The 25,164-nt window shown below is 40.4% G+C and overlaps 1 protein-coding gene and 1 non-coding gene across 7 annotated transcripts in view; one reads left to right on the top strand and one right to left on the bottom strand.

Annotated features, from left to right (window-relative positions):
- Mark3 (microtubule affinity regulating kinase 3) overlaps positions 1-25,164 on the top strand; it is an 85,639-nt gene that overhangs the window by 30,936 nt on the left and 29,539 nt on the right. For all 6 annotated transcript variants that reach the window (XM_075948271.1, XM_075948270.1, XM_075948269.1 and 3 more), the window contains exons 4-12: positions 3,172-3,220; positions 7,689-7,754; positions 15,675-15,745; positions 18,400-18,456; positions 20,959-21,195; positions 21,377-21,496; positions 21,720-21,819; positions 22,275-22,387; positions 23,263-23,416. In XM_075948271.1, coding sequence (XP_075804386.1) covers positions 3,172-3,220; positions 7,689-7,754; positions 15,675-15,745; positions 18,400-18,456; positions 20,959-21,195; positions 21,377-21,496; positions 21,720-21,819; positions 22,275-22,387; positions 23,263-23,416 — 967 coding nt within the window. The remainder of the gene's footprint in view (positions 1-3,171; positions 3,221-7,688; positions 7,755-15,674; positions 15,746-18,399; positions 18,457-20,958; positions 21,196-21,376; positions 21,497-21,719; positions 21,820-22,274; positions 22,388-23,262; positions 23,417-25,164) is intronic.
- LOC142835448 (U6 spliceosomal RNA) lies at positions 24,911-25,017 on the bottom strand. Its single transcript, XR_012907875.1, has one exon. It is a non-coding gene; the product is annotated as a U6 spliceosomal RNA (small nuclear RNA).

Genomic DNA, 25,164 nt, shown 5'->3' with positions numbered 1-25,164 from the left:
AGATACCATCTTTGAAGCCAGCCTGCTACAGATCAGTGCAGGAGAGTCAAGAAAGAAGACAATAGCAAAGAAAAGAAAAAGAAGGGGAAAAAAGATTAACAATTATTCTATGACCAGGATGTTGTAAGTGGTCTGTATTGAGCTGTTGGAGAAGGAAGTCCAGGAGATGTTCCTAAGAGTCCCACAGAGGGAAGGAAGGAATTAGCAGTGCAGGTAGAAGCAATCCTCAGGACTTACAGGACTCATGGGGAAGGAATTTTCGTTAAAAAAGGCTGTGTTGTGGCTAGAGAGATGGCAAAACATGCATTAAGTAAAATGAATAGGCCAGGTACTGTTGGTGCATATATTTAATCCCAGCACTCAGGGTTAGGAGGCAAAGGCAGGAGATCTCTGTGAATTTAGGACCAGCCAGGACTATAGGACAAGTTTCATGACAGCCAAGGCTACACAGAAACCCTGTCTCAAAAAACCTAAGAGAATAAATAAATAAATAAAATGAATAAATTAATTAAAAATTTTAAAGTCTGCCTCATAGAAGAGTATGTCTGTCCCAGGCCATTCTCATTCTAATGCACTGTCACTATTGTCCCAACCCTTAAAGCCAGGAGCTCCTGGGAGGAAAGTACCTATCTGGGGAAGAAAGCTTTGGTCTTTAAAAAAGAATCCACAGATGAATCCAATGTACAGAGTTCTGAAGGCTACTGTTTTGTTTTTCCTTTAACATTATTTTGTGTGTTGACCTGCCTGCATATGTTTGTGCATGGTATTATGTCTGATTCTCACTGAGGTCAGAGGAGGGTGTTAGATCCCCTGGGACTATAGTTACAGACAGTTGTGAATTGCTATATGGGTGCTGAGAATCGAATCCTGGTTCTCTGCAATAGTAACGAGTGCTCTTAACCATTGAGCCAACCCTCCAGCCCCTGAAAACTACTGATTTATAAAAGCTGAAGCAACAGTGCCCCCAAGTAGCCTAGTGTCAAGGAGTACTGCAGACCCCATGAAGAGCACTAACTGGTTCTCTCTACCTGTAAAATAGATAATTCCTTGAGTATCCCATAACTAGGATTTCCTCAAGATACCAAAAAGGCCATCACTGCTGCAGAACTCTCAAGTACCAACAGTGGCTCCAAAACAAACACTAGCTTTGAAAAGAAAACAGTCACCAGATACTATAGCCCGTGTCTGTAATCCCAGCTTTTTGGGAAACTGAGGCAGGAAACTCACCATGATTTTAACGTAACCTACTCTACAGAATGTGTTCCAGGCTGGCTTGGAAAATTAAGACACTGTCTTAAAATAAAAGTGAGATAGTGGGCTGGTGATGTACCTCAGTGATAGAACACTTGCCTTAGGTCCTAGGTTCAGTCTCTAGTACTGCAGACAGTAATCCTCTGCTGACCCAGCACACTACTGTTCATGGCACTTAAGGAGCCCTGCTGTAAGTTCCCTAACTTCCTTACCTTCACTCTTAACAGAGGACTAAGAGCTCTGTGGGATTGCAGCCGAGAAGAAGCATAGCTTTGTGAAGTTCTGATCTACTTAACATTTAGACAGTTACCCCAAATTCATTACAATTGAAAACAGCAAAAAGCAAAAACCAGTCCTAACAAAGGGTGTGATGGTGCTTGACTTGTCATCCTAGTATTTGGGAAGCAGAGGCAGGTAGCTTTCTATGAGTTCAAGGCTACCCTGATCTACTTAGCAAGTTTTATGCAAGCCAGCTATGTACTTGGACCTTGACTGGGTAGGAAGATAAAGAAAAAGGCTCAGTAGTTAAGAGAAATGGCTTTTCTTTCAGAGGACACAGGTTGGTTCCTAGCACCCATGAGGTGGCTCATAGTCATCTGTAACTATAGTTCTTGGGGATCTAATACACTCTCTGGTCTCTGCAGCACTTGCATGCAGGCAGAACACTCATATCTATAAGATAAATATTTTTTTAAATCCTCTAAAGAATAATTGCCTTTATTTGCCAGCATGTTTTTCCACCACACACTTGTCTTTTCTTTGTACATTTCTGTATATCCTGCTTGAGCCAGTTGTGTAACGGTCTTATCTTGGTTAACTGGTGTAGCTGTGTGCTGTTGGATTGGCATAGGCTTAGGTCCGAGGAGAGTCTTTCTCTGTATTACCTCCTCATCCTGAAAGAGGTAGGAGAAGCTTCACACAGATCTAAGATGGGAGAACCTGATGGCCAAATTTTCCTGCTCGGCTCACTTTGATTTTGCTACTATCACATTGGCTAAAACGAGTTGCACAGTAAGTGTAGCCGCATGTGAGGTGTGGCTCAAGAGGACCCATATTGCTGGGTTGTGGTGACTGCGCACGCCTTTAATTCAGCACTGGGGAGGCAGAGGCAGGCGGATCTCTGTGAGTTCGAGGCCAGCCTGGTCTACAAGAGCTAGTTCCAGGAAAGACTCCAAAGCTACAGAGAAACCCTGTCTTCAAAAACCAAAAAAAAAAAAAAAAAAAAAAAAAAAAGTAAAAGAAGAAAGGACCTATTCTATATTGCTTAAAAAATTGTTTATTAAGTATACAGTGTTCTACAGGCCAGATGGTTGTGAGCTGCCATGTGGGTGCTGGGAATTGAACTTAGGACCTCTGTAAGAACAAGCAGTTCTCTTAACCGCTGGGCCATCTCTCCAGCCCCATGGATTGCATAGGTTTTTATTGGCTCGTAGTTATAGATAATGAATCAGAGTTTATTCACAAACTGTTAACATAAAGTTTAATCACAAACTGTTTTTAAGATGCCAAAATAAGCAGGGCGTTGGTGGCGCACGCCTTTAATCCCAGCACTTGGGAAGCAGAGGCAGGCAGATCTCTGCGAGGCCAGCCTAGTCTACAAGAGCTAGTTCCAGGACAGGCTCCAAAGCTACAGAGAAACCCCGTCTTAAAAAAAACAAAACAAAAAAAAAAAAGCGAAAATAAATTCAGAGTGTGGTTCCTGTTCCCCTCAGGACTGCTGCCATTTCCATTAATGGAAACATTTTGGAATACTGCTTGGTAATGAGTTATAAATGTACTTTGAATTTCTGTATTATTTTGTTCTTAGGAATAGGGTAGTATAAATAATGAAGCAGTTATCTAAGAAAAACTTAAATTTTTACTGTAAGCAGAGTATAACATTTAATAACATAGGGGTTTGTCTTTTTCTTTATTTTTTAGCTCTTCAGAGAAGTAAGAATAATGAAGATTTTAAATCATCCAAACATAGGTACTTTCCATTTTCTTAAATACTTGGAAGTCTTGAAAATGTGTCATAAAGCTAAACGTGTATTTCTGAAGTGATAGGAAGCTTCCCCCAAGCCAGGTATATTTTTAATAAAATATATACAAGTTACTGTTTGTACTAGCTCTTTGAAATTACAGGGATTAAACATTTTGACTTACGTTTTTTTTAAAAAAAATTGTTTACTTTATTGGTGTTTTGTTTACATGTATGTATATTTGTGTGAGAGTGTCAGATCTCCTGGAACTAGAGTTACAGAGAGTTGTGAGCTGCCATATGAGTGCTGGGAATTGAACCCAGGTCCTCTGGGGAGCAGTCAGTGCTCTTAAACACTGGGCCACCTCTTAAGCTTTAATGCCATAGGAGTATGTATAATCAGGCTGATTAATTTTTTTTAGTGTATTGGGAAATCTAATTGTATTTCATTAGTTGATAATATTTTCAAAGAAATTTGCTGTGTCTGTGTTCCTAAGAAAATATTTACACGAAGTAGTATATAAAAGATGGAATAATATTATCTAACGAAATTGGTATAGGAGCTATTTGCTTGTCCTTCATGTGCTTAACTGTGATAGGTGGTTAAAGACAAGGAAAGAACCCTTTTCTGTCCTCTTAATTGTGGGACCAAAACGAAACATACAAATTGACCAACATGCACACCTATGAAAACTTTTGATTCTATATATCCTAATAGGGTTTTTAAATAATGTAACTGCGTTTCTATAAAACAATGCTCCTTTTTCTAAAATATTTCAAGAGTAAATGAGATAGGTAATGTCATGTTTTGGAGAACCTATGAATTCCTCAGAAAAGAAAAATAACATATAGCTGCAGAAGACAAAAAGTTTCCACACCGAATTTTTTTTGTTTTTGTTTTTTGAGACAGGGTTTCTCTGTGTAGCCCTGATGATTCTGGAACTCACTCTGTAGACCAGGCTGGCCTCAGTCAGACTTGCAGAGAACTACCTCCCTCTGCCTCCGAAGTGCTAGAATTATAAAGCCCTGTGCCACCAACGCCTAGCACCACATTGAATTTTTTAAATTTGAGTATATACTTAAGCAAATAGATTACACTCAATTTGATTAAATTAGTCACTGTCATTTAAAACATTCTTGGGGCTGGAGAGATGACTCAGCAGTTACGAGCACTTGTTCTTACAGAGGACCCAGGTTCAATTCCCAGTACCCACATGGCAGCTCACAACTGTTTGTAATTCTATTTCCAGGGGGATCTGACACCCTTACACAGACATAGTTATAGACAAAGAACCAATGCATATACAATATGTAAATAAAAAACGTTGTTTTATGCAGTACTATGCAGAAAATGCTACTCTCACCCTGAAGCGATATTAATGAAAAAATATACATGTGAGAATCCATAAATATATAGTTAGAGAAAAAGAAAAACTACAATAAGTACAACAACGGAAAGAAGCCCTTCCTTTGTTTTTTATTTCAACACTTTAAGGATAGTCATTAAAATTTGGATTTTTTGTTGGTTTGGTTTGGGTTAGTTTTTTGGTTTTTTTCAAGACAGAGTTTCTCTGTAGCTTTGGAGCCTGTCCTAGAACTAGCTCTTGTGAGTTCAGGCTGGCCTTGAACTCACAGAGATCTGCCTACCTCTGCTTCCCCCCCCCACACACACACCTATAGTGCTGGGATTAAAGGTGTGCACCACCACCATCTGACATAAAACCTTATTTTATGTGCAATGTTGTGAAGGTGTTAGGGTCGCCCAGGGACTGGATTTACATAAACTTATAAGGTGCCATGTGGGTGCTGGGAATTGAACCTGGGTCCTCTGGAAAAGCAGTCAGTGCTCTTACCCACCCAGCCCTCTATCTCTACAGCCCCAAATTTTGGATTTTAGATTCAAAATTTTCATCAAAATTTACTTTATCACTACTGCTCAGAATTTCATCTCTAAATATTTGATCACTACTGTCTGTGGGATCAAAGTGTACCTCTGTGTACTAGGCAAGTGTAAAATAAACTCTCATTAATCCCAGTGCTCTGTTTACTAAATGTGATAAATTTAAATTTTGTTTTGTTTTGGTTCTTTGTTTATTTGTTTGTTTTCTTGTGTTTGATGACAGGGTTTCTTTTTGACAGGGTTTCTTTACGTAGCCCTGGCTGTCCTAGAACTCACCTTGAACTCAAGATCTGCTGGTCTCTGTCTCCCTGCTGGGGTTAAAGGTGTGCGCTGCCACCACCTGGCTAAATTTAATTTTTTTCAATTCATATTGCATTAAGATAATTTTCTCAGAAGAGCTAGTGTGTAGGGCTGGAGAGATGGCTCAGATGTTAAGAGCACTGACTGCTCTTCCAGAAGTCCTGAGTTCAATTTCCAGCAACCACATGGTGGCTCACAACCCACTATAATAAAATCTGGTGCTCTCTTTTGGTACGCAGGCAGAACACTGTATACACAATAAATAAGTAAATTGTAAAGAATAAAAAGAAAAAAAAGTAAAGAGCCAGTATCTGCTTTTGCATATTAAAAATACTTACCAGTACTGCCTTTACTTTCTAAATCATCAAAAAAATGTTTAATTATAAATGACTAGCATCCTATTTTTTGAGAAAATTTAAAGGAAATAACAAAATTAAGTAGATGTGTGCAACAGTGACTTAATAGCTTCAGAGATTTACTTCATATTCCTTTAGAAATACGTTTACCTTTCATTGATGTATTGTAGCTTTATAAATTAGCAGAAATGGAAAGTTCTGTCTAAAGAAAGGAGTTGTCATAGTAAAATCCCACTGACCCCCATCCCCTGAAAATCATTTTTTTGTTGTTGTTGTTTGTTTTGTTTTATTTGGGTTTGGGTTTTTAGAGAAAGTTACTGTGTAGCTCTGGCTGTCCTGCAACTCTCTATGTAGACCAGGCCAGCCTCTGAAAATCTTTTTTTTTTTTTTTGTCTTTCGAGACAGGGTTTCTCTGTAGCTTTGGAGCCTGTCCTGGAACTAGCTCTTGTAGACCAGGCTGGTCTCGAACTCACAGAGATCCAAGTGCTGAGATTTAAAGGCATGCACCACCACCGCCCAGTTTAAAAATCATTCTTTAAAAGAAGCTTGGGGCCTGGGCGGTGGTGGCACACGTCTTTAATCCCAGCACTTGGGAGGCAGAGGCAGGCGGATTTTTGTGAGTTCGAGACCAGCCTGGTCTACAAGAGCTAGTTCCTGGACAGGCTCCAAAACCACAGAGAAACCCTGTCTCAAAAGATCAAGAAAAAATAAAAAATAAAAGAAGCTTGGGTTGGAAATTTGCTTGTGATATATTTCCCTAGCATGCCCAAGACCCTGCCCTCAGAGCTCAGCTCCAGAGGAAAGAAAAAAATGTTATTTTTGCTGCCTTTGTCACATAACTGTAATCTTACATTCTAGGGAGGCTGAGGCGGGAAAACATCAAATCCATAGTTTGGCTAAACTACAGAATGAGATCAAGGCCAGCCTTGTAATTTAGATCATATCTCAAAATAAGTATTAAAAAGTTTGGGGATAATGTTGCCGGTGCATGCCTTTAATCCCAGCACTCAGGAGGCAGAGGCAGGCAGATCTCTGTGAGTTCGAGGCCAGCCTGGTCTACAAGAGCTAGTTCCAGGACAGACTCCAAAGATACAGAGAAACCCTGTCTTGAAAGACCAAAAAAAAAAAAAGAAGAAGAAAAAGTTTGGGGATAATGCTTGACTAGTATTTGTGAGACCCTAGATTCAATTCTCAGTACCACAAAAGAAAAAAAAATATTTAATTGTCGTATAACCCCCTTCTAATTATTTCTAGTTTTACTTTGAGAATATTAACAAAGAAAGATACCTAGTTCTTTGAGAGTTGCCTAAGTTCCCCATGTTACAGAAGTCTCCTTAAAATTATAGTAACAGAAGAAAGGGCTTGCCTTTGCCAAAGGGTAATAGGTAAGAAAAGTGAAGAACAGGGTTGAGCTGATGGAAGGACAGCCCACTTACAGCTTATACAGACAGCATCATAGACGGTAACAGGAAGAGTGGAAGTGAGAAAGAAGTCATATGGCCAGACTGCTGAGTACATTCTCAACACCCAAAACTAATCTTTATTTTTATGGTTTCTTTTTCTTCTTCTTCTTCTTCTTCTTCTTCTTCTTCTTCTTCTTTTTTTTTTTTTGTAATTTTTCTTTCTTTCTTTCTTTCTTTTTTTTTCCGAGACAGGGTTTCTCTGTAGCTTTGGAACCTGTCCTGGAACTAGCTCTTGTAGACCAGGCTGGCCTTGAACTGGTCTGGGCCAGCATCGCCTGGCTTAAAAATTTTTTTAACAAAATTCTGTAAAACAGGGAATTTTTTTAATCCCTAAAAAGCATGTAAGAGCCAGCTTTCTAAAACCTTTAGCAGGAAATAACTGGGGTATATTTGTAGCTTATAGGTACATGTTTTGTACATACAGTTGTTCTTTTTTCTCATCTCTCCTTTCCCTTCAGTGAAGTTGTTCGAGGTCATTGAAACAGAAAAAACACTCTACTTAATCATGGAATATGCAAGTGGAGGTAAGCACATTTATATTGCTTCCAGAATGAGAGGTATGTATATGTTTTCCTTTTTTTCTCTTTAAGAACAGTGTGCAGACACAGTGCCTATATGAATAGTCATTAAGATTTTATTTAGTAGCCGGATAGTGGTGGTTCACACCTTTAATTCCAGTGCTCGGGAGGCAGAGGTAGGCTGATCCCTGTGAGCTTGAGGCCAGCCTGATAATCTTAGAGTGAATTGCAGGATAGCAGGGCTACACAGAGAAATCCTGTCTCGGAAAACAAACAAACAAAAATTTAATGCTCAGATGTTGTAAACTGGTATCAGAGTGAGAACTGCTGGCCTCACCTTGTCAGTTATGTGGGTTGTAGTGTTTGAGTATTAGCATTATAATTCTTTCAAAATTATTTATTTATTTTTACTTTATGTGCATTGGTATTTTGCCTGCATGTATGTCTTTGTGAAGGTATCAGATCCGTAAGAACAGGAGTTACAGGTAGTTGTAAACTCCATGTGGTTGCTGGGAATTGAGCCCAGGTTCTTTAGAAGAGCATCTAGTGCTCTTATCCGATGAGCCATCTGACCATCCCAGCATTACTGCTTTTTATTACCATTATTTATTATGTATATGTATGGGCACATGTGTAACAGCAAACTTGTAGAGGTCAGAGAACAACTTGAAGGAACTGGTTCTTTGCTTCCACCATGGACTTGAACTCAAATGATCAGCACTTTACCCTCGAGTCATCTCTCTGCTCTACTTTTAACATTACTAGTTGATAATATACAACAACTCTCATGATTTCGTTGTACTAAAATATATTACATGAAATTTAGTACTTAAATTCCTTTCTTTCTAGCCTGATGACCTTGAATTTCTGATCATCTTTCTTCTATCTCCTTGATACTGGGATTATACATATGTGCCACCATCCCAATTGTTTTTCTTTTTCTTATTTGGGGGCTGGGGTGATTCTGGGCTTAGAACCCAGCTCTTCCTGAATCCCGAGTAAGCACCCCACCAATACAGCCACATATCTAGCCCAGCATTTGAACCATTTTCAAGTATATGGTTGAATGACTGTCTTAGGTTTTCTATGGCTGTTATAAAAACCATAACCAAAAGTAAGTCTGGGAGAAGGGGTTTATTCAGCTTATACTTTCACAGTATTTATAGTCTATCATTGAAAGAAAACAGGGTAGGAACTTGGAGGCAGGAGCTGATAACAGAGGCCATAGAAGATGCTGCTTACTTACTTGCTCCTGATGGCTCACTCAGCCTGCTTTCTTTTTCTTTTTTCTTTTTCCTCCAGCCTTCCTTTCTTATAGCACCCAGGAATACCAGCCCAGGGATGGTACCACCCAGAATGGCCTGGGCTCCCCTCCATTAATAACCAATTAAGAAGATGCTGTACAGGCTTGTCTACAGTCCAGTCTTATGGAGGCATTTTCTGATTGAGGTTCCCTCCTCTCAGATAGTTTTATGTCAAGTTGACATAAAACTAACCCGCACAATGACATTAAGTACACGCACATAATTCCATACTCCTCAGAAACTTGTCTGTTTCTCCAGAAATGTTCCTAAACTGAAATTGTACATCTATTAAATAAGCCTTACTTGTTTCCTTTCTTTTTCTCAGCTCCTTACATCCACCAAACTATTTTCTGTCTCTGAATTGGACTAGTTTATTTTTTTTAAATATTTATTTATTTATTTGTTATATATACAATATTCTGCCTGTATGTATGTCTGCAGGCCAGAAGAGGGCGCCAGATCTCATTACAGATGGTTGTAAGCCACCATGTGGTTGCCGGGAATTGAACTCAGGACCTTTGGAAGAGCAGGCAATGTTCTTAACCACTGAGCCATCTCTCCAGCCCCTGGACTAGTTTAAGTACCAAATATAATGAGATTGTACAATATTTGTCCATTTGTTCTTGACTTAGAATATTTTTCTTAATATAATGTTGTCAAAGTCATCTACACTATGGCATGTACTGGAATTCCTGAAGCATGTCCTAGTTGGTCTTAGGAGTAAAAACCTCAAGTCAGATATCGAGGTAAATGATGTAAGATCAGAGAAGCAAAGGAATAGCCACAGTCACTTCTTACCTCCCCACATCCTTCGACCTGAAGGACTGAGATCCTGTCTCTGCCCTGTGTTGTTACTTCCTGTCTCCTCTCTGTACAGACCTCCAGACCTCTATGGTTAACTTGTGGCTAGCTCCACCCTCTAATCTCCTGACTGACTTTATTTCTCAGAACACAAAATATCACAACAAATTTTCTTTCTTTTTAAATTTTAAATAACAATCTGAGAGGGAGACTTATGTACAGACATTTTGTTTATCCCAAGTATTTTGGAGTTTTGATGTATAAATACATGATAGATGTTTTATATCAGTTTCTTAGGTTTTTGTTTGGTTTTTCAAGACAAGGTTTCTCTTTGTAACCCTGACTATCCTGAAACGATCTCTGTAAATCAGGCAAATTCGTGTGCCTCTGCCTCCTGAGTGCTATGATTAAAGGTGTGTGCCACCAGCACAGTTTTCTTGGTTTTGTTTGTTTGTTTTTGTTGTTGTTGTCTGTTTTTGTACTGGGGATTGAAATCTAGGTAGGGCTTAAAAACATAAGCTTTATCACAGAGCTACATATCCAACTTATTATCAATTTTAATGTCATTGATAAATGTATTTATAAAAGCCAAAAATGGCTTCAATAAATATGATTACAAGATGATGTGTGGCTTGGGGGGGTGGGGGGTGTGACACACACCTTTAATCCCAGCACTCAGGAGGCAGTGGCAAGCGGATCTCTGTGAGTTCAAGGCCAGCCTGGTCTACGGAGTGAGTTCCAGTACAGGCTCCAAAGCTAAGTGGATGTGTATAGCTCTGTTGGTTCTAAAGATTTTTCTTAAGGGTTGAGCTTGTGGGTACTAGTGGTTCAGAATCACATGTAAGTTCTACTATATAGAACAGCTGCTTTCCTGGTCATCAGTTCATACTCTTGTTTCTGGCACCATGGTTGGCACATAGACTGGGTGGAGCAGGCTAGCTTTGAACTCAAAGATCTTCCTGCCTTTGCCTTCTGAATGCTGAGATCAAAGGCGCGTGCCACCATCACTCAACTTTTTCTCTTTCTTTTTTCTTTTCTTTTTTTTTTTTTTTTTTTTGTTCTTCGAGATAGGGTTTCTCTGTAGCTTTGGCACCTGTCCTGGAACTAGCTCTTGTAGACCAGGCTGGCCTCGAATTCACAAAGATCCACCTGCCTCTTTCTCCCGAGTGCTGGGATTAAAGGTATGTGTAGTGATGAGGCGAGCAGACCTGGTTTTCATCTGTCCAGCTCCCGCATGGTTAGCTTTACACCTGAAAGAACAACACACAAATTGTATTCATTTAAACACTGCCTGGCCCATTAGTTTCAGCCTCTTATTGGCTAACTCTCACATCTTGATTAACCCATTTCTATTAATGTGTGTAGCACCACGAGGTGGTAGCTTACCAGGAAGATTTTAACCTACATCCATCCCTCTTGGAGAGGAGAGCTATGGCGTCTGCCTCGCTTCCCTTCTTCCTAGCATTCTGTTCTGTCTACTCCACCCACCTAATTTTCTGCCCTATTAAAAGGCCAAGGCAGTCTCTTTATTAACCAATGAAAGTAACACATAGACAGATGACACTCCTACATCAGGCATGCACCACCACCACCTGGCTTTTTAAAAATAAATAAATAAATAAGCCAGGCGGTGGTGGCGCACGCCTTTAATCCCAGCACTCAGGAGGCATAGGCAGGCTGATCTCTGTGAGTTCAAGGCCAGCCTGGTCTACAAGAGCTAGTTCCAGGACAGGAACCAAAAAGCTATGGAGAAACCCTGTCTCAAAAATCCAAATATATATAAAGACAGTTGGTCTCCCTATATAGCCGCCTGCCCTTCCTTTCTTCCTTTTGCTTGTTTGTTTGAGATAAGCTTTCACTGTGTAGTCTTTGCCGCCTCAGGACTTACTCTGTAGACCAAGGTGTTCTTAAACTCATAGAGATCTGCCTGATTCTGCCCCCACAATGTTGGAATAAAAGCGTCTGTACCATACATGACAGTACCTCTTCATTTGGTAGAATCTTAGAGTTGCTCAGAAAGGTTGTTTCAAGGTCCAAACTAGAAATAAAGGCATTCTGAACTTCCCATCCAGTCCTTCCATTCAAGCCATGTTATCCCTGTCCTTAGCAGGAGTGCTTATAAGCTTTTTTCACCTAGTAAATAGCGTTTCGAGGCTTTTAGTCTAGCTATTTAATCTGAGTGTTAATACATTGTTAATAGGAAATTTTTTTCTGGCTTTTAAGTTCTATTCCTGATTTATAAATCTTAGTTATTATGCGTGTGCTTCATAGTTGTAGTAATCTCTTAAGAGTTTTATATTGCATTTGAATTTATAAATAGATTATGATTTGGCTATTTGGAGCTCTGTGATCTCTGCAACAGTGAGCAGGTTTCATCCACTAGTAGTTTTCTTGTTTTTTATTGTTTTAATGGGTGTATGATGTCTGTACATGTGTGTATGTAAAGGTCTTGTGCTTGTTCATGAATGTGCACGGAATACAGAATAGGGCTAGGTTTCCTCCTTTATTGATCTTTCCCTTATTCCTTTAAGGTAGAATCTCTCCTTTTTCAGCTAGGGTACTAAGCTCCAGGATCCTCCCAACTCTCCTCTCTGTGGTACTGCATTTTATTCTGTGGAAGACCACATCTGCCTTGTTCCAACTTCATCTTCTTGTTTGAGTAGCAAGGACTTTTAACCACTGAGCCAGGTTTCTGCCCTTAGGTGTTTGTTTGTGCTTTTTTGTTTTTTTGTTTTGGGTGTGTGTGTGTGTATGTTTTCTTTGTTTGATGTGACAGGGTCTCATGTATCCCAGCCTAGCCATGAACTTCTCATGTATGTAGCTGTATGCATGTGTGTTACTTCTCTGTTACTGTGTTAAAACACCATGACCAGAGCAATTTATAGAAGGAAGAGTTTATTTGAGCTCTAGTTTCAGAGAAATAAGCATCCATCATGGCAGGGAGTGTAGTGGCATTTAATTTGTATTTTAATAAATAAGGCTTGCCTGGAGAACAGAGAGAGTAAAACAGCCCCAGTGGTCAGCCTTATAGACCAGACAGTGGTGACACACCTTTAATCCAGTAGTCACACTAGTTGCCATAGAAACTGGGTAGTGTGTGCCTTTAATCCCAGCCCTAGAAAGGATTATAAAACGGGAGGAGACAGCAAGTCTCATTCTGAGATTCCTGGAGGCAGGATCACCATTTTCAGACTGAGTTCAAGATAAGAGCCAGTGGCTGGCTCCTTTGCTTTTCTGACCTTTAGGTTGAACCCCAATTTTTCTCTCTGAGTTCTTAGGAATTGTGCATCAAGGGAGGCATAGCAGCAAGCAGTCATGGCAGCAGGATCAGAAAGCCGAGGTTCCTATCTTCACCCACTAACACAAAGCAGAGAGAACAAACTGGAAGTGGGATTTGCAGCTCTCAAAGCCCACCTCTAGTGAGCATACTTCCTTCAGCAAGGCTGTACCTATGAACCCTCCCCCAAACAACTGTGACCCAAGTATTCTAATAACAGAGTGTATGAGAGCTCTCATTTAAACCTCTACAGTGGTCAAAGATGACACTGAACTGGTCCTTCTGCATCCACTGTCCTAATGATCTGCTTGATGCTTGGTATACCACCATACCAAGCTCTGTTGACATCACCTTTATCCTGTCCTGTGCCTTACTGCTCACCCCACTTAAGTCAGTTGTGCTCTTGCTTAACTTGATTACTGCAGGATCTTACAGTGGGCTTCCTATCCTTTTCCGTCATCCTGATTCTGACCACTTTCAAATTTAGTTATACTTTTATGGAGTCAGTTATTCTCAGTTTCTTACCTCATTTGGAATCTAGCCAGAGCCCTTTCCAAAACCTACTGAACTCTTGTGGACCTGCCCTGCACTCTCCCCATTGCTCACACTTCCACCGTATCTGTGGCAACTTTACTAGTGTCTGTCTGTCTCTCTCTCTCTCCCTCCCTCTCTCTCCCTCCTTCTTTCTCCCTTTTCTCTCTCCTTCTCTCTCTCCCTCCCCCCCACCCCCCCTCTCGTTGTGTGTGATGTATATTTGCAGACTTTCACTCTGACCTTCGCTGTCCACTGCATCAGTCAGCAGAATACAAACATGTTACTTTCTTTTTATTCTTCACAGCATTCACAGACCTGATATATTCTACATGTGTGTGCTCAATGTTTCTCCTATTAGCCAGCAGATTCCATTAGGAGAGGGAGTCTACTGAATTTGTTGTTTTGTTTTTAAACTCTTTGCTCTTTTGAGGGAAGTAAATCACACGTAGTCATATTCTTTCTTATGAATGTCTGACCTTGGTTTGTTTCTTGCCAGCTTTTGTTTCTTCTTTTTTTCCCCATAAGTTTAATTTATTATGTATACAGTGTTCTGCCTACATGTATATCTGAATGCCAGAAGAGTGCACCAGATTTCCTTACAGATAGCTATGAGCCACCACATGGTTGCTGGGACTTGAACTCAGGACCTCTGGAAGAAGAGTCAGTGCTCTTGACCTCTGAGCCATCTCTCCAGCCCCTTGCCAATTTTTCTTAAGTTGAATCATCCTGTCTATCTTTTGCCTCTGGACTTTTTCCTTTCTCTATTTTTGTATACCTTTATTTATTTATTATGCTGTGGCTGACTATGTAGCTGGGTATCCACCATTGCATCCGCCTCGGTGTTCTAATGTTCCTTCTTCTTCTCAGATCTCCTCCTATTTATTCTCTGCCAGCCAGCTCTGCCTTTCCTTTCTCCTGCCTTGCTACTAGCCATTCAAGTCTTTACTAGACCAATAAGTGTTTTAGGCAAAGTAATACAGCTTCGCAGAGCTAAACAAGTAAAATGTAAAAGAATGCAACACATGTTTGTATCATTTGTTACATTTGTTTATGCTGTGGAATTTTCCACTTCTTGGAACATTGCTTTGCAGTTATTAGGGATCCAAACATTTGTTCAATAAAGTAATGATTTGTGGTAATAATCTTACAGGAAGATATATTTTGTTGGGGACATCTGGAGAGAGACAGGGTCTCTCTTTAGACCAGGCTAGAGTGCAGAGATCTGCCTGTCTCTGATTCCCATGTGTTGGAGTTAAAAGTGTATGCCACCATGCCTGGCTTACCTTTCCATCTTGATTGCTCAGTTTCTGTTGAGACCTACTGAAGAGATGGAAGCTGCATAACTTAAATGTGTTAGAGTCTTATGGTTTTTCCTCACCTGATGATTATCATTGTGAGCTAAGATCTTAAGCTTTAGTTGTTGCTTAGTGACCATGTTTTACTTCATACTTACATTTAAAATATGTAAATCATAAAAATATGAGCTAGAGAGTAGGTTCAGTGATTAGGAACATTTATTGCTTTTGCGGAGGGCAAAGGTTTGATTTCTAACACCCACATGGTGGCTTACAACATCCATTCTTATGGGATAATCTTTTTTTAAGATTTATTTATTTATTACATATACAATATTCTGCCTACATGTGTATCTGTACCGCAGAAGAGGGTATCAGATCTCATTATAGATGGTTATGAGCCACCATGTGATTACTGGGAATTGAACTCAGGACCTCTGGAAGAAGAGTCAGTGCTCTTAACCACTAAGCTATCTCTCCAGCCCCCACAACATCCATTCTTAACTCAAGTTCTCAGAGAATAAAGTTTCTCTTTCTGACCTCTGCAGGCACCAGGCTCACATCCACGCAAAACACTTACATACATAAATAAATCTAAAAGACTTTTAAATAAAAATGGACCAAAACTTTGTTAAAAGTGGAATGTTACCAATCTGTGGGAAAATTAATGCCCAGATGTAGGATTTTTGCTTAATTTTATTTCTTTTTGTTATAGGTGAAGTATTTGACTATTTGGTTGCACATGGAAGAATGAAGGAAAAAGAAGCAAGAGCTAAATTTAGACAGGTATGAATTAACATGACTTTAGTTTGTTAATTCAGTAAGTTACATTGTTAATTCTAGTAGTACAGTTAAGAGTGGCATCTGGAGCTGGTGAGATGACTCATTCAGTAAAGTTCCTCCTGTGCAAGCATGAGGACCTAAGTTTGAATCCCCGAGAATACACAGAGAGCTGGGCATAGTGATGTGTACGTATGACCCCAGCATTGGTAAAGAGACCAGCAGATCTTTGAAATTCACAGTTTAGCCAGTCAACGAGCACCGAGTTTAGTGTGAGCCATGTCCCAACAATAAGACAGACAACAGTAAAAGAAGACACCCAGTGTTGACCTCGGGGCTCCAAACAGACGGCCATACAGTCAGTCAGCAAATAAAGATGGAGAGCAACTGATGAAAAACACCTCGTGTTGATCTTTGAGCTCCATACAGACACGCACACACAAATCTTTCAGAGCACTGATTGACAGTTAAAAAATTTTAAGTACTTTTCATAAAGACACTGTATTAGCAGTGACTGAATCATACTTGATGGATTCTCTACGGTTTTAAAATTGTATTTATTTAGTGTGTGTGCACATACAAGCATAGATTTGCCAAGGCATGCATGTAGATGACCTACATAGGTCAGTTCTTTCCTTCTACATGTGGGCCCAGTGATTGAACACAGATCATCAGGCTTGATGGCAGGTGCCTTTACTGTTGAGCCATCTCAAAGTTCAGTGTAGAAAAAACCTGAGATTTTCTTTTTCTTTTCCCCTTCCTTCCTTCCTTCCTTCCTTCCTTCCTTCCTTCCTTCCTTCTTTCCTTCCTTCCTTCCCCCCCAGTTTTTCAAAACAGGTTTGTCTGTTTAACAACCCTAAATGTCCTGGAACTAGCTTTTATAGACCAGTCTGGCCTCGAACTCAGAAATCCACCTACCTCTGCCTCCCAAATGCTAGGAATAAAGGTGTGTACCACCACCACTCAGCAAGTGTCTGTCTGTCTCTCTCTCTCCTTTTCTTTTTCTTTCTTTTTTAGACAGCATTTCTGTGTAGCTTTGAAGCTTGTCCTGGAACTAGCTCTTGTAGACCAGGCTGGCCTCAAACTCACAGAGATCCACCTGCCTCTGCCTCGCGAGTGCTGGGATTGATTAAAGACATTGGTACCACTACCCGGCTTTGGCGAATCTTTCTTATAAATAATTATTTTAATGCACAAAACACCTGGGCTCTGAGTCTTTCTTATAATAAGCCATTGTCTTGCTGGGAGGTGGTAGCCAACCTAGTCTGCAGAGTGAGTTCCAGGACTTAAAAAGCTACACAGAGAAACCCAGGCTTGAAAAAAAAAATGAAAGAAAGAAATAATTGTCTGTAGCTTAATACCAGAAAACCAACAATAGGTTTGAGTATTCCAGTCATTGTGGTGTCAGGTTAACTTTGAGTTGTTTAGAGATAAAGGAAGAGATGTTAAAAGTGGCAAGGGATTGCACAATGTGATTCAAAAGCAGGTTTTGAAAATAACCTTCAATGGCCAGGCAGTGGTGGTGCACGCTTTTAATCCCAGCACTTGGGAGGCAGAGGCAGGTGGATCTCTGTGAGTTCGAAGCCAGCCTGATCTACAAGAGCTAGTTCCAGGACAGGCTCCAAAGCTATGAGAAACCCTCTCTTGAAAAACCAAAAAAAAAAAAAAAAAAAAAAGACAGAAAATAACTCCAAGAAAAACTTCTTCAACATCAGAAAATATGTTTATCAGGGCAGGAATTATGGTCCAGTGGCAGTGGGAAGAGAACCTGCTAGCATCCATGAAGCCCTACGTTCCATCCTGTTGTAATAAGGAGCAGTGGCGGGGCTATGTCCCCAAAACCCCAAGCCACCTGCCCGGCTAGCTTTACCCGAAATAATTACACACAAACTGTATTCATTTAAACACTGCTTTGGCCCAATTTATGTAGCCTCTTCTAGGCTAATTCTCACATATTAATTTAGCCCATTTCTAATCATCTGTGTAGCGCCCCTAGGTGCGCTTACCGGGAAGATTCTAGCCTAAGTCCATCCTGGGTCGGAGCTTCATCACGTGCGTCTGCCTGGGAGCTGGGCATGGCTTCTCTCCTGCGTCTGCTCCGGAGAGGAGAGCTGTCGAGTCTGCCCTCACTTCCTCTTCTTCCCAGCGTTCTGTTCTGTTTACTCCACCCACCTAAGGGTGGGCCTATCCAATGGGCCTAGCAGTTTCTTTATTGCTTAGCCAATGAAATCAACAGATTGATATATGACACTCCCACATCACCATCCCAGCACCACATAAACCCAGTGTGCATACCTTTAATCCTGGAACTTGGGTGGGAAACAGGAGGCTCAGAAGTTCAGGATCCTTGTCAATTGTGGAACGTTTAAGGCCCACCTGGGCCACACGAAACCATCTTAAAAATTGAATACAATAAAGCAGGATGTAGTGGCATGGTCCTTTAATTTCTCAGTACTTAGGAGGCAGAACAGGCATATCTGTGAGTTTGGTGTCAGCTTGGTTTACAGAATGATTTCCAGGCAGGCCTGTCAGAGGCTACATGGTGAGAGCCTGTTTCAGAAGAAGCAAAACAAAAACCCCAAAGAAGAAATGAGGATAAATAATTATTGTAATTGTGAGTCTGCACCATTGGTGACTAACCCCATTTTTCCCATGTTTAGATTGTGTCTGCAGTACAGTATTGCCACCAAAAACGGATTGTTCACAGAGACCTCAAGGTGAGCCCAAAATCCTTGCTAAGTTTTCTATAGTTCTTTTGGTGGCCATTTTACAGGTGATGATTAGATTGTGTTGTTGGATAAGAGAAAAATAAGGTTAGGGACTGGAGAGATGGCTCAGTGGGTCAGAGCACTTTCTGCTCTTCTAGAGGATATGAGTTCAATTCTTAGCACCCACATGGCAGTCAACAGCTGTCTAACTCCAAGATCTGACACACCCTCACACAGACAAACATGCAGGCAAAACACCAGTGCTCATAAAATAAATAAATTAAGCCAGACATGATGGCACATACTTTTAGTCTAAGCATCTGGGAGGCAGAGGCAGGCAGATCTCTAAGTTCATGGCCAGCCTGGTCTACAAAGTAAGTTCCAGGATAGCCAGAGCTACATAGAAAAACCCTGCCTCAAAAAACCAAAATAAATAAACAAACAGATTAATAATATGTAAAAATAAGTTCTATAATGATTGGCTTCTTTTGTCCTAAATACACAGTGAAGAGGTTTTTGTTGTTGTTGTTTTTAAGTAAAGTTCACGAAAAGTATTTCAGGTCTCAGAAAAGGTACCTAGTGGTTCATCTCTGGAGGACAGTTGTCCCATAGTCATACAGGGGTACAGAGGTCTCCTGACACACCGGGCCGACCTGGACATGACTGCCCGTGCCTGTGTAGGAAGGCATTCTGTCCTTTAAGCTGTAGTGCTTGTTGAAGGTATCCATGGGCTGCATCTCTGCTCTTTGGCAGAGTTAGGATTCACAGAGCATTTTTCTTTTCACAGGCCTTGGAACTTGGGCACCTCTCCTGTTCCTCTTTTTACTTCCAGACACTCTCTCTTCCTCTCTGTGTCTTATAGCATATCGTCTATACCACATCTAGACACTCACAAGATTACTGACTGCGTGCTTGTCCCTCTTAGCGCCCACCCTGAGCACATCACTCTGGCAGTTGTGGTTGCTGCCTACATGTGATGACCCCCAGTCTGTTTCTGCAGCTAGAGTTGTTCTAGGACCTAGCAAAAAGTATCCCTTGGGCACCTCAGGTGTAGTCAATTCAAAATCAGATCTTTTCCTTTTTAAATAGAATTGTGTTGTTTTTCATTATGGTGACTGAAGCTTCTCCAGAGCCTCCTACTTAACCTCCATTCAGCTGCCACTTTTGCTGCTGTTTCCTGTCTCTACTACTCCATTCCTGCTCTCCAAAGCCAGTTCAAACACAGTTTTCTGTCTTGTCTTCTCTGCTCCTGGCTTTCCCTGCTTCCCATCATATCTCTATATTATGTGTATGGCTGTTTTCCGTGTGTGTGTCAGAGGCAGAGCTGAATTTCTGAGTTTAAGAGCAACCTGATTACATAGAGCATTCCACGGCAGCCAGAGCTAAAATGATGAGACCCTGTCTCTCCCCGCCCCCCCAATAAAAAAATAAACATAAGATTATCATTTCCAGAGGAGGAAGGGAGGGAGCAGAGAAACATGAATAGCTCAATAAAAACAATTTTAAAATAAGATTCCCAGCCAGGCAGACGCAGGCAGATCTCTGTGAGTTCGAGGCCAGCCTGGTCTACAAGAGCTAGTTCAGGCACCAAACTACAGAGAAACCTTGTCTAGAAAAAAAAAAACAGAAAACAAAACAAACAAACAAACCCTGTCTTAAACTAACAAACTAAAAGTCATTTCCTTGTTTAACAACTCTTGAGCAGTGTTCTCTCATCTTGAGGGTAGAAAACTGAAGAAAACACTGTTGATTTTATGCCCTCTTCCTCCCCAACCATCTCTGTGGAGCATCTCTCTCCATACATTACCTTTCAGTTGTCGACAGAAATGTACCCTCCCCTTTGTGGACTTCCAAGTCTTCATTCTGCCCCTAAACACCCCATGAAACATGCTATCTATACCTTCCTCAGTTTCACTTCCTCTGGAAATTTTCCACGACCCTCTTTTGCTGAGCCTTTTCTCTGTCAGTACCCATCATAGTGCTCAGGTCTCGGCAGCTTATCAGCTGCCTGCTTCACCACCCTACACTATGAATCCTCAGGGCAGGGCCCTGTCTTGCTTATCCTTGTACATCCAGACAGGAGTCTCATACCCAATGTGTCTGCTTCATGCCTGTCAGCTCAAATCAACAGAAGTGACTAGTTTGTCTCGGAGGTTGGGGTGGGAGTTCTCCTTCCCCAGCAATACCCATTTTACAACCATTTGGTGGTGTTTATGAAGCGTGACTGTATTTTTTAAAAGCCTCTTATTAACTGAAGAAGCTTTCTACATTTTTGTTGATCTTGAAGTATTTTATATTTAAGCTTGTCTTATACTTCAGCTGTATTTGACTGTTAATATCAATTAGGAATATAATTTATTAACAGTGTTTTTCTAGAAATAGTGTTTTTATATTTACTAACTAGGAGATAAGTCCTTGTTAAAAAAAAAAAGCCTTTATGAAATGCCTGATGCTATTATCATAAATGTATTTTGGTTAAGTTTTATTTTTGTCTTGATGTTTTTTCTCTAGGCTGAAAATCTGTTATTAGATGCGGATATGAACATTAAAATAGCAGATTTTGGTTTTAGCAATGAATTTACTGTTGGCAGTAAACTAGACACGTTTTGTGGTAGTCCTCCATATGCAGCCCCTGAGCTCTTCCAGGGCAAGAAGTATGACGGGCCAGAAGTGGATGTGTGGAGTCTCGGCGTCATTCTGTACACCCTAGTCAGTGGGTCGCTTCCCTTTGACGGTCAGAACCTGAAGGTATAAGAAGCAGTTGCAGCCATGCTCTTCAAAAACTAAGGATTTTTATAAAATTGTGTAGATTGACATTTTTAATACTATTTGTATGGGTGCTTTTATGGGTTTGATTTTATTGTTACTGTTTTTTTAACTTAAAAATTGACCTAAATAAAAGTCAATAACTTTATCGCATTCCCCAAAGGAACTAAGAGAGAGAGTACTACGAGGGAAATACAGAATCCCTTTCTACATGTCCACAGACTGTGAAAACCTTCTCAAACGCTTCCTGGTGCTGAACCCAGTTAAACGTGGCACTCTTGAGGTAACCACACCAGTGGGAAGAAAGAGCATTTATCAGAACCCTGCTTAGTTTATGTGACACTGAACACCTGTGGGGTTTTAGGTAGTAAGGAAAACAAACAAGCAGACAAATTCCCTTAAGTTTCCTTTAGAGGGTTATTCAATGAAATGCTGAAAATCATCTCCCTAAATATTGTGAGCGTTGGGGAACTTTGTTCTGTGCTAACACACAGTTCACCTTGCAGCAAATCATGAAGGACAGGTGGATCAACGCAGGTCATGAGGAAGATGAGCTCAAGCCATTTGTTGAACCTGAACTAGACATCTCAGACCAGAAGAGAATAGGTAATTACCTATGTTTGTGTGTATCTGTACTATACATGTTTTACTTCTGTGTGTGTGGCTCAAACAGAAACAAAGGGAAGGTAAGCACAGAATTTATAGATCCACTTATCTCTTCCGTCTTAATTAGGAGCTTAGCAGGGCGGTGGTGGTGCTCACCTTTAATCCTAGCACTCAGGAGTTAGAGGCAGGCAGATCTCTGTGACTTCTGGTCTGCAGAGAGAGGTTTAAGACAGCAAGGGCTCCACAAAGAAACATTGTCCCAAAAAACAAAAACAAACAAAATTGAGAGCTTAATCTATGGTTTTCTGTAGTAGCACCAGTAACTCAGAGACATGTTCAGCAGCTCTTCTATGTTAGGAAATATATAACCTTCTAATTCTAATGAAATTGTTTTTCCCTATGCTAGCATGATTTCCAATCCAAATAAAATATATAAACCATATTTTATCTTTTAGATATTATGGTGGGAATGGGATATTCACAAGAAGAAATTCAAGAATCTCTTAGTAAAATGAAATATGATGAAATCACAGCTACATACTTGTTACTGGGGAGAAAATCTTCAGAGGTAAGAGTGTCTAGAGAGGAAAAGCTAAATACCCTGTGTAAAAGGGATCAGTGTGCAATGCATGATGCACATGCCTGTAGTTCTTGCACTCAGGAAGTGGAGGCAGGGGAGTCAGGGACTTATGTTCTCCTCAGCTATATAATGAGCTCAAGACTAGTCTGCACTACAAAAGACCCTGTCTCCAAAAAGATTTGACTCTATTTTTTTAAAAAAAAAGTTTATTTTTTTTTTAAAATAACATTTGGTGTTCATTTTAAAACTTTGCCTGCAAACAGTGGTCTCACTCCATTAGGACCCTTATAAGCTATTATTTTTTATTTTTGGTTGTGAGACTAGCATTTAGTGGCTGATCCATCTCTGCAGCTCATAAACTACTATTTTAGCTTCAAAGTAATAATCCTTTATGAGTAGTAATGTCACAAGCCTATACAATGGTGAGTTACCTTTAGTCATTAATAGTTTGAAATTGATGTAAAATAACAAACAAAGGAAACAGTATTATGTCTTTGTTCTTTGAAAAGATCTGGAAGGAGATCATTAACATATAACCTTATTCTCAGAAGTCAGAAAATACTTTTGAATGAGTTTAAAGTTATTATTTTGAACCGGGCGGTGGTGGCTACGCCTTTAATCTCAGCACTCGGGAGGCAGAGGCAGGTGGATCTCTGTGAGTTCGAGACCAGCCTGGTCTACAGAGCTAGTTCCAGGACAGGCTCCAAAGCCACAGAGATACCCTGTCTCGGGGGGGGCAGGGAAAAGGTGTTTTTTGTACGTTGTGATAACTCCTCTCTGACTGGGAGGAGTATGTCACCAGGAATTTCCTGACAAGCCATTGGGCTCCGTATATGGTTGCTGCTCTTCTCATTCTCCCATAGCTGGACGCTAGTGACTCCAGTTCTAGCAGCAACCTTTCACTTGCTAAGGTGCGGCCAAGCAGTGACCTCAGCAACAGCACTGGCCAGTCTCCTCATCACAAAGTACAGAGAAGTGTTTCTTCAAGTCAGAAGCAGAGACGGTACAGTGACCATGGTGAGTCTGAGACTATTCCAGTAGCTTCTGAATGTGTTCTCCTGACTAGAGCCTGTCAGGGCAGAGGAGATTGGCTTGTTGTCCCTTTTTAGCATTAGGGACTGGTATGGTTAAGGTCGCCTAACTATTTGGAACATTTGGTAGACTTCGCTGGATAAGACTTAGAGAATGAAAATCTCATCTGTAGTTTTGCATTTCTCTCTGAGCATTGCAACTGTCAGGGCTCTCTACTGATGGAACAACATTCTCTGTTCATGCAAGCTATTGAGCGCTTAAATGGAGGAAATGATTTTCACATTTTTCTTTTTATGTATATGAGTATTTTAATTTCATGCATTTATGTGCCTCACTTGTGCCTGGAGGCCAGAAGAGTGTGTCAGATTCCCATGAACTGGAGTGACAGATGCTTGTGAGCCATAATGTGGGTGCTGGGATCCAAACCTGGATCTTTTGTGAGTGAAGGCAGTGTTTTAACTGCTGGATCATATTTCCAGCCCCAGGGTTTTCTATTTCAATTTCAGTAAAAGGTAAAAATATGAGTGGGCATTTTGGCATATTCCTGTTATCCCAGTATTTAGGAGGTAGAGGCAGGGGGATTAAGAATTTAAGGTTGGGACTTGAGAGTTGGTTAAGAACACCTGTGTTCAGTTCCCATCACCCACATGGCAGCACACAAGTATCTGTAATTCCCTTCTAAGGGATCCAACTCTGTCTTCTGGTCATTGTGGGCACTAGTCACACATGTGCACAGACATACGCACAAACAAAACAACTATCTGATAAAATAGTATTTCTTCTTAAATTTCAAAAGAAGTTAAGGTCATCCTTTGCTATATGCCAAGTTTGAAGTTGGTTTAGCCTGAGACCCTCTTGCAAAGTAAGGAGAGAGAAGGGGAAGAGGAAAGAAGACAAGAAAACAATGTGCATCAAGGGTGTTGATTTACCTTATCTGTATGGTTTGTAAATGAGGAGGTGCTCTCAGTTTCTTTCTTCCTATATATTTGTGTTAGCTAACAAGGAAGTTTACAGGGCCTGTATACTAAATGCCAAATTTGAATGCATGCACACTACTCTTAAGAGATCCCATTCAAAGGGAATTACTCCTAAATCCTGAAAGAAACATGCTGAATTCTCTTATCAAGGGAATAATCTTTAGTAAGTTTAGTCTTCCTCAAGCACATTAGGTTTCACCTGGATTTCCAATGACATTTTTCTAGAGTTAAAGTGAGCTTTGGAACTAGAACCATACACTTGCTGACCCTTTATTTTATCAATAAGGCATGAAAAAAGGAATGTCAGCAACTCTCCCAGGAGCCAGAGCAAATGAGGAATGCCTGGAGCGGAGCTGACTCCTGACACCTGTCCTGTGTCTTTTATCCACTGTCAATCCATTTTCACCAGAGAAGGTTCTGTGTTGCCCTAGGTGTATAGGTACTTAGAGAGCCAAACATAATTGATAAATGATAAATTAATTTATTTTAAAGTAATTTTTAAAAAAATTTGGACTGCTTTACGAATTTGCATGTCATCCTTGGCTGGGAACATGCTAATCTCTGTATCATTCCAATTCTTTTTAGTATATGTGCTGCTGAAGCGAGCACTTAAAGTAATTGTTTGTATATGTGTGGCACTACTATTTTATTAAAAGGGAATTTTTTCATACTAATGTTTATTTTTACATAGATCTTTTATTATTTTTGTTTTATTGAGGCAGGGTTTCACTCTGTAGTTCTAGGTGGCCTGAAACT

Source organism: Microtus pennsylvanicus, chromosome 14, assembly GCF_037038515.1.
Source record: "Microtus pennsylvanicus isolate mMicPen1 chromosome 14, mMicPen1.hap1, whole genome shotgun sequence".
NCBI classification, from domain to species: domain Eukaryota; kingdom Metazoa; phylum Chordata; class Mammalia; order Rodentia; family Cricetidae; genus Microtus; species Microtus pennsylvanicus.
The sequence above is the reverse complement of the archived record's forward strand: the minus strand, read 5'-3'. Positions and strand labels throughout refer to the sequence as shown.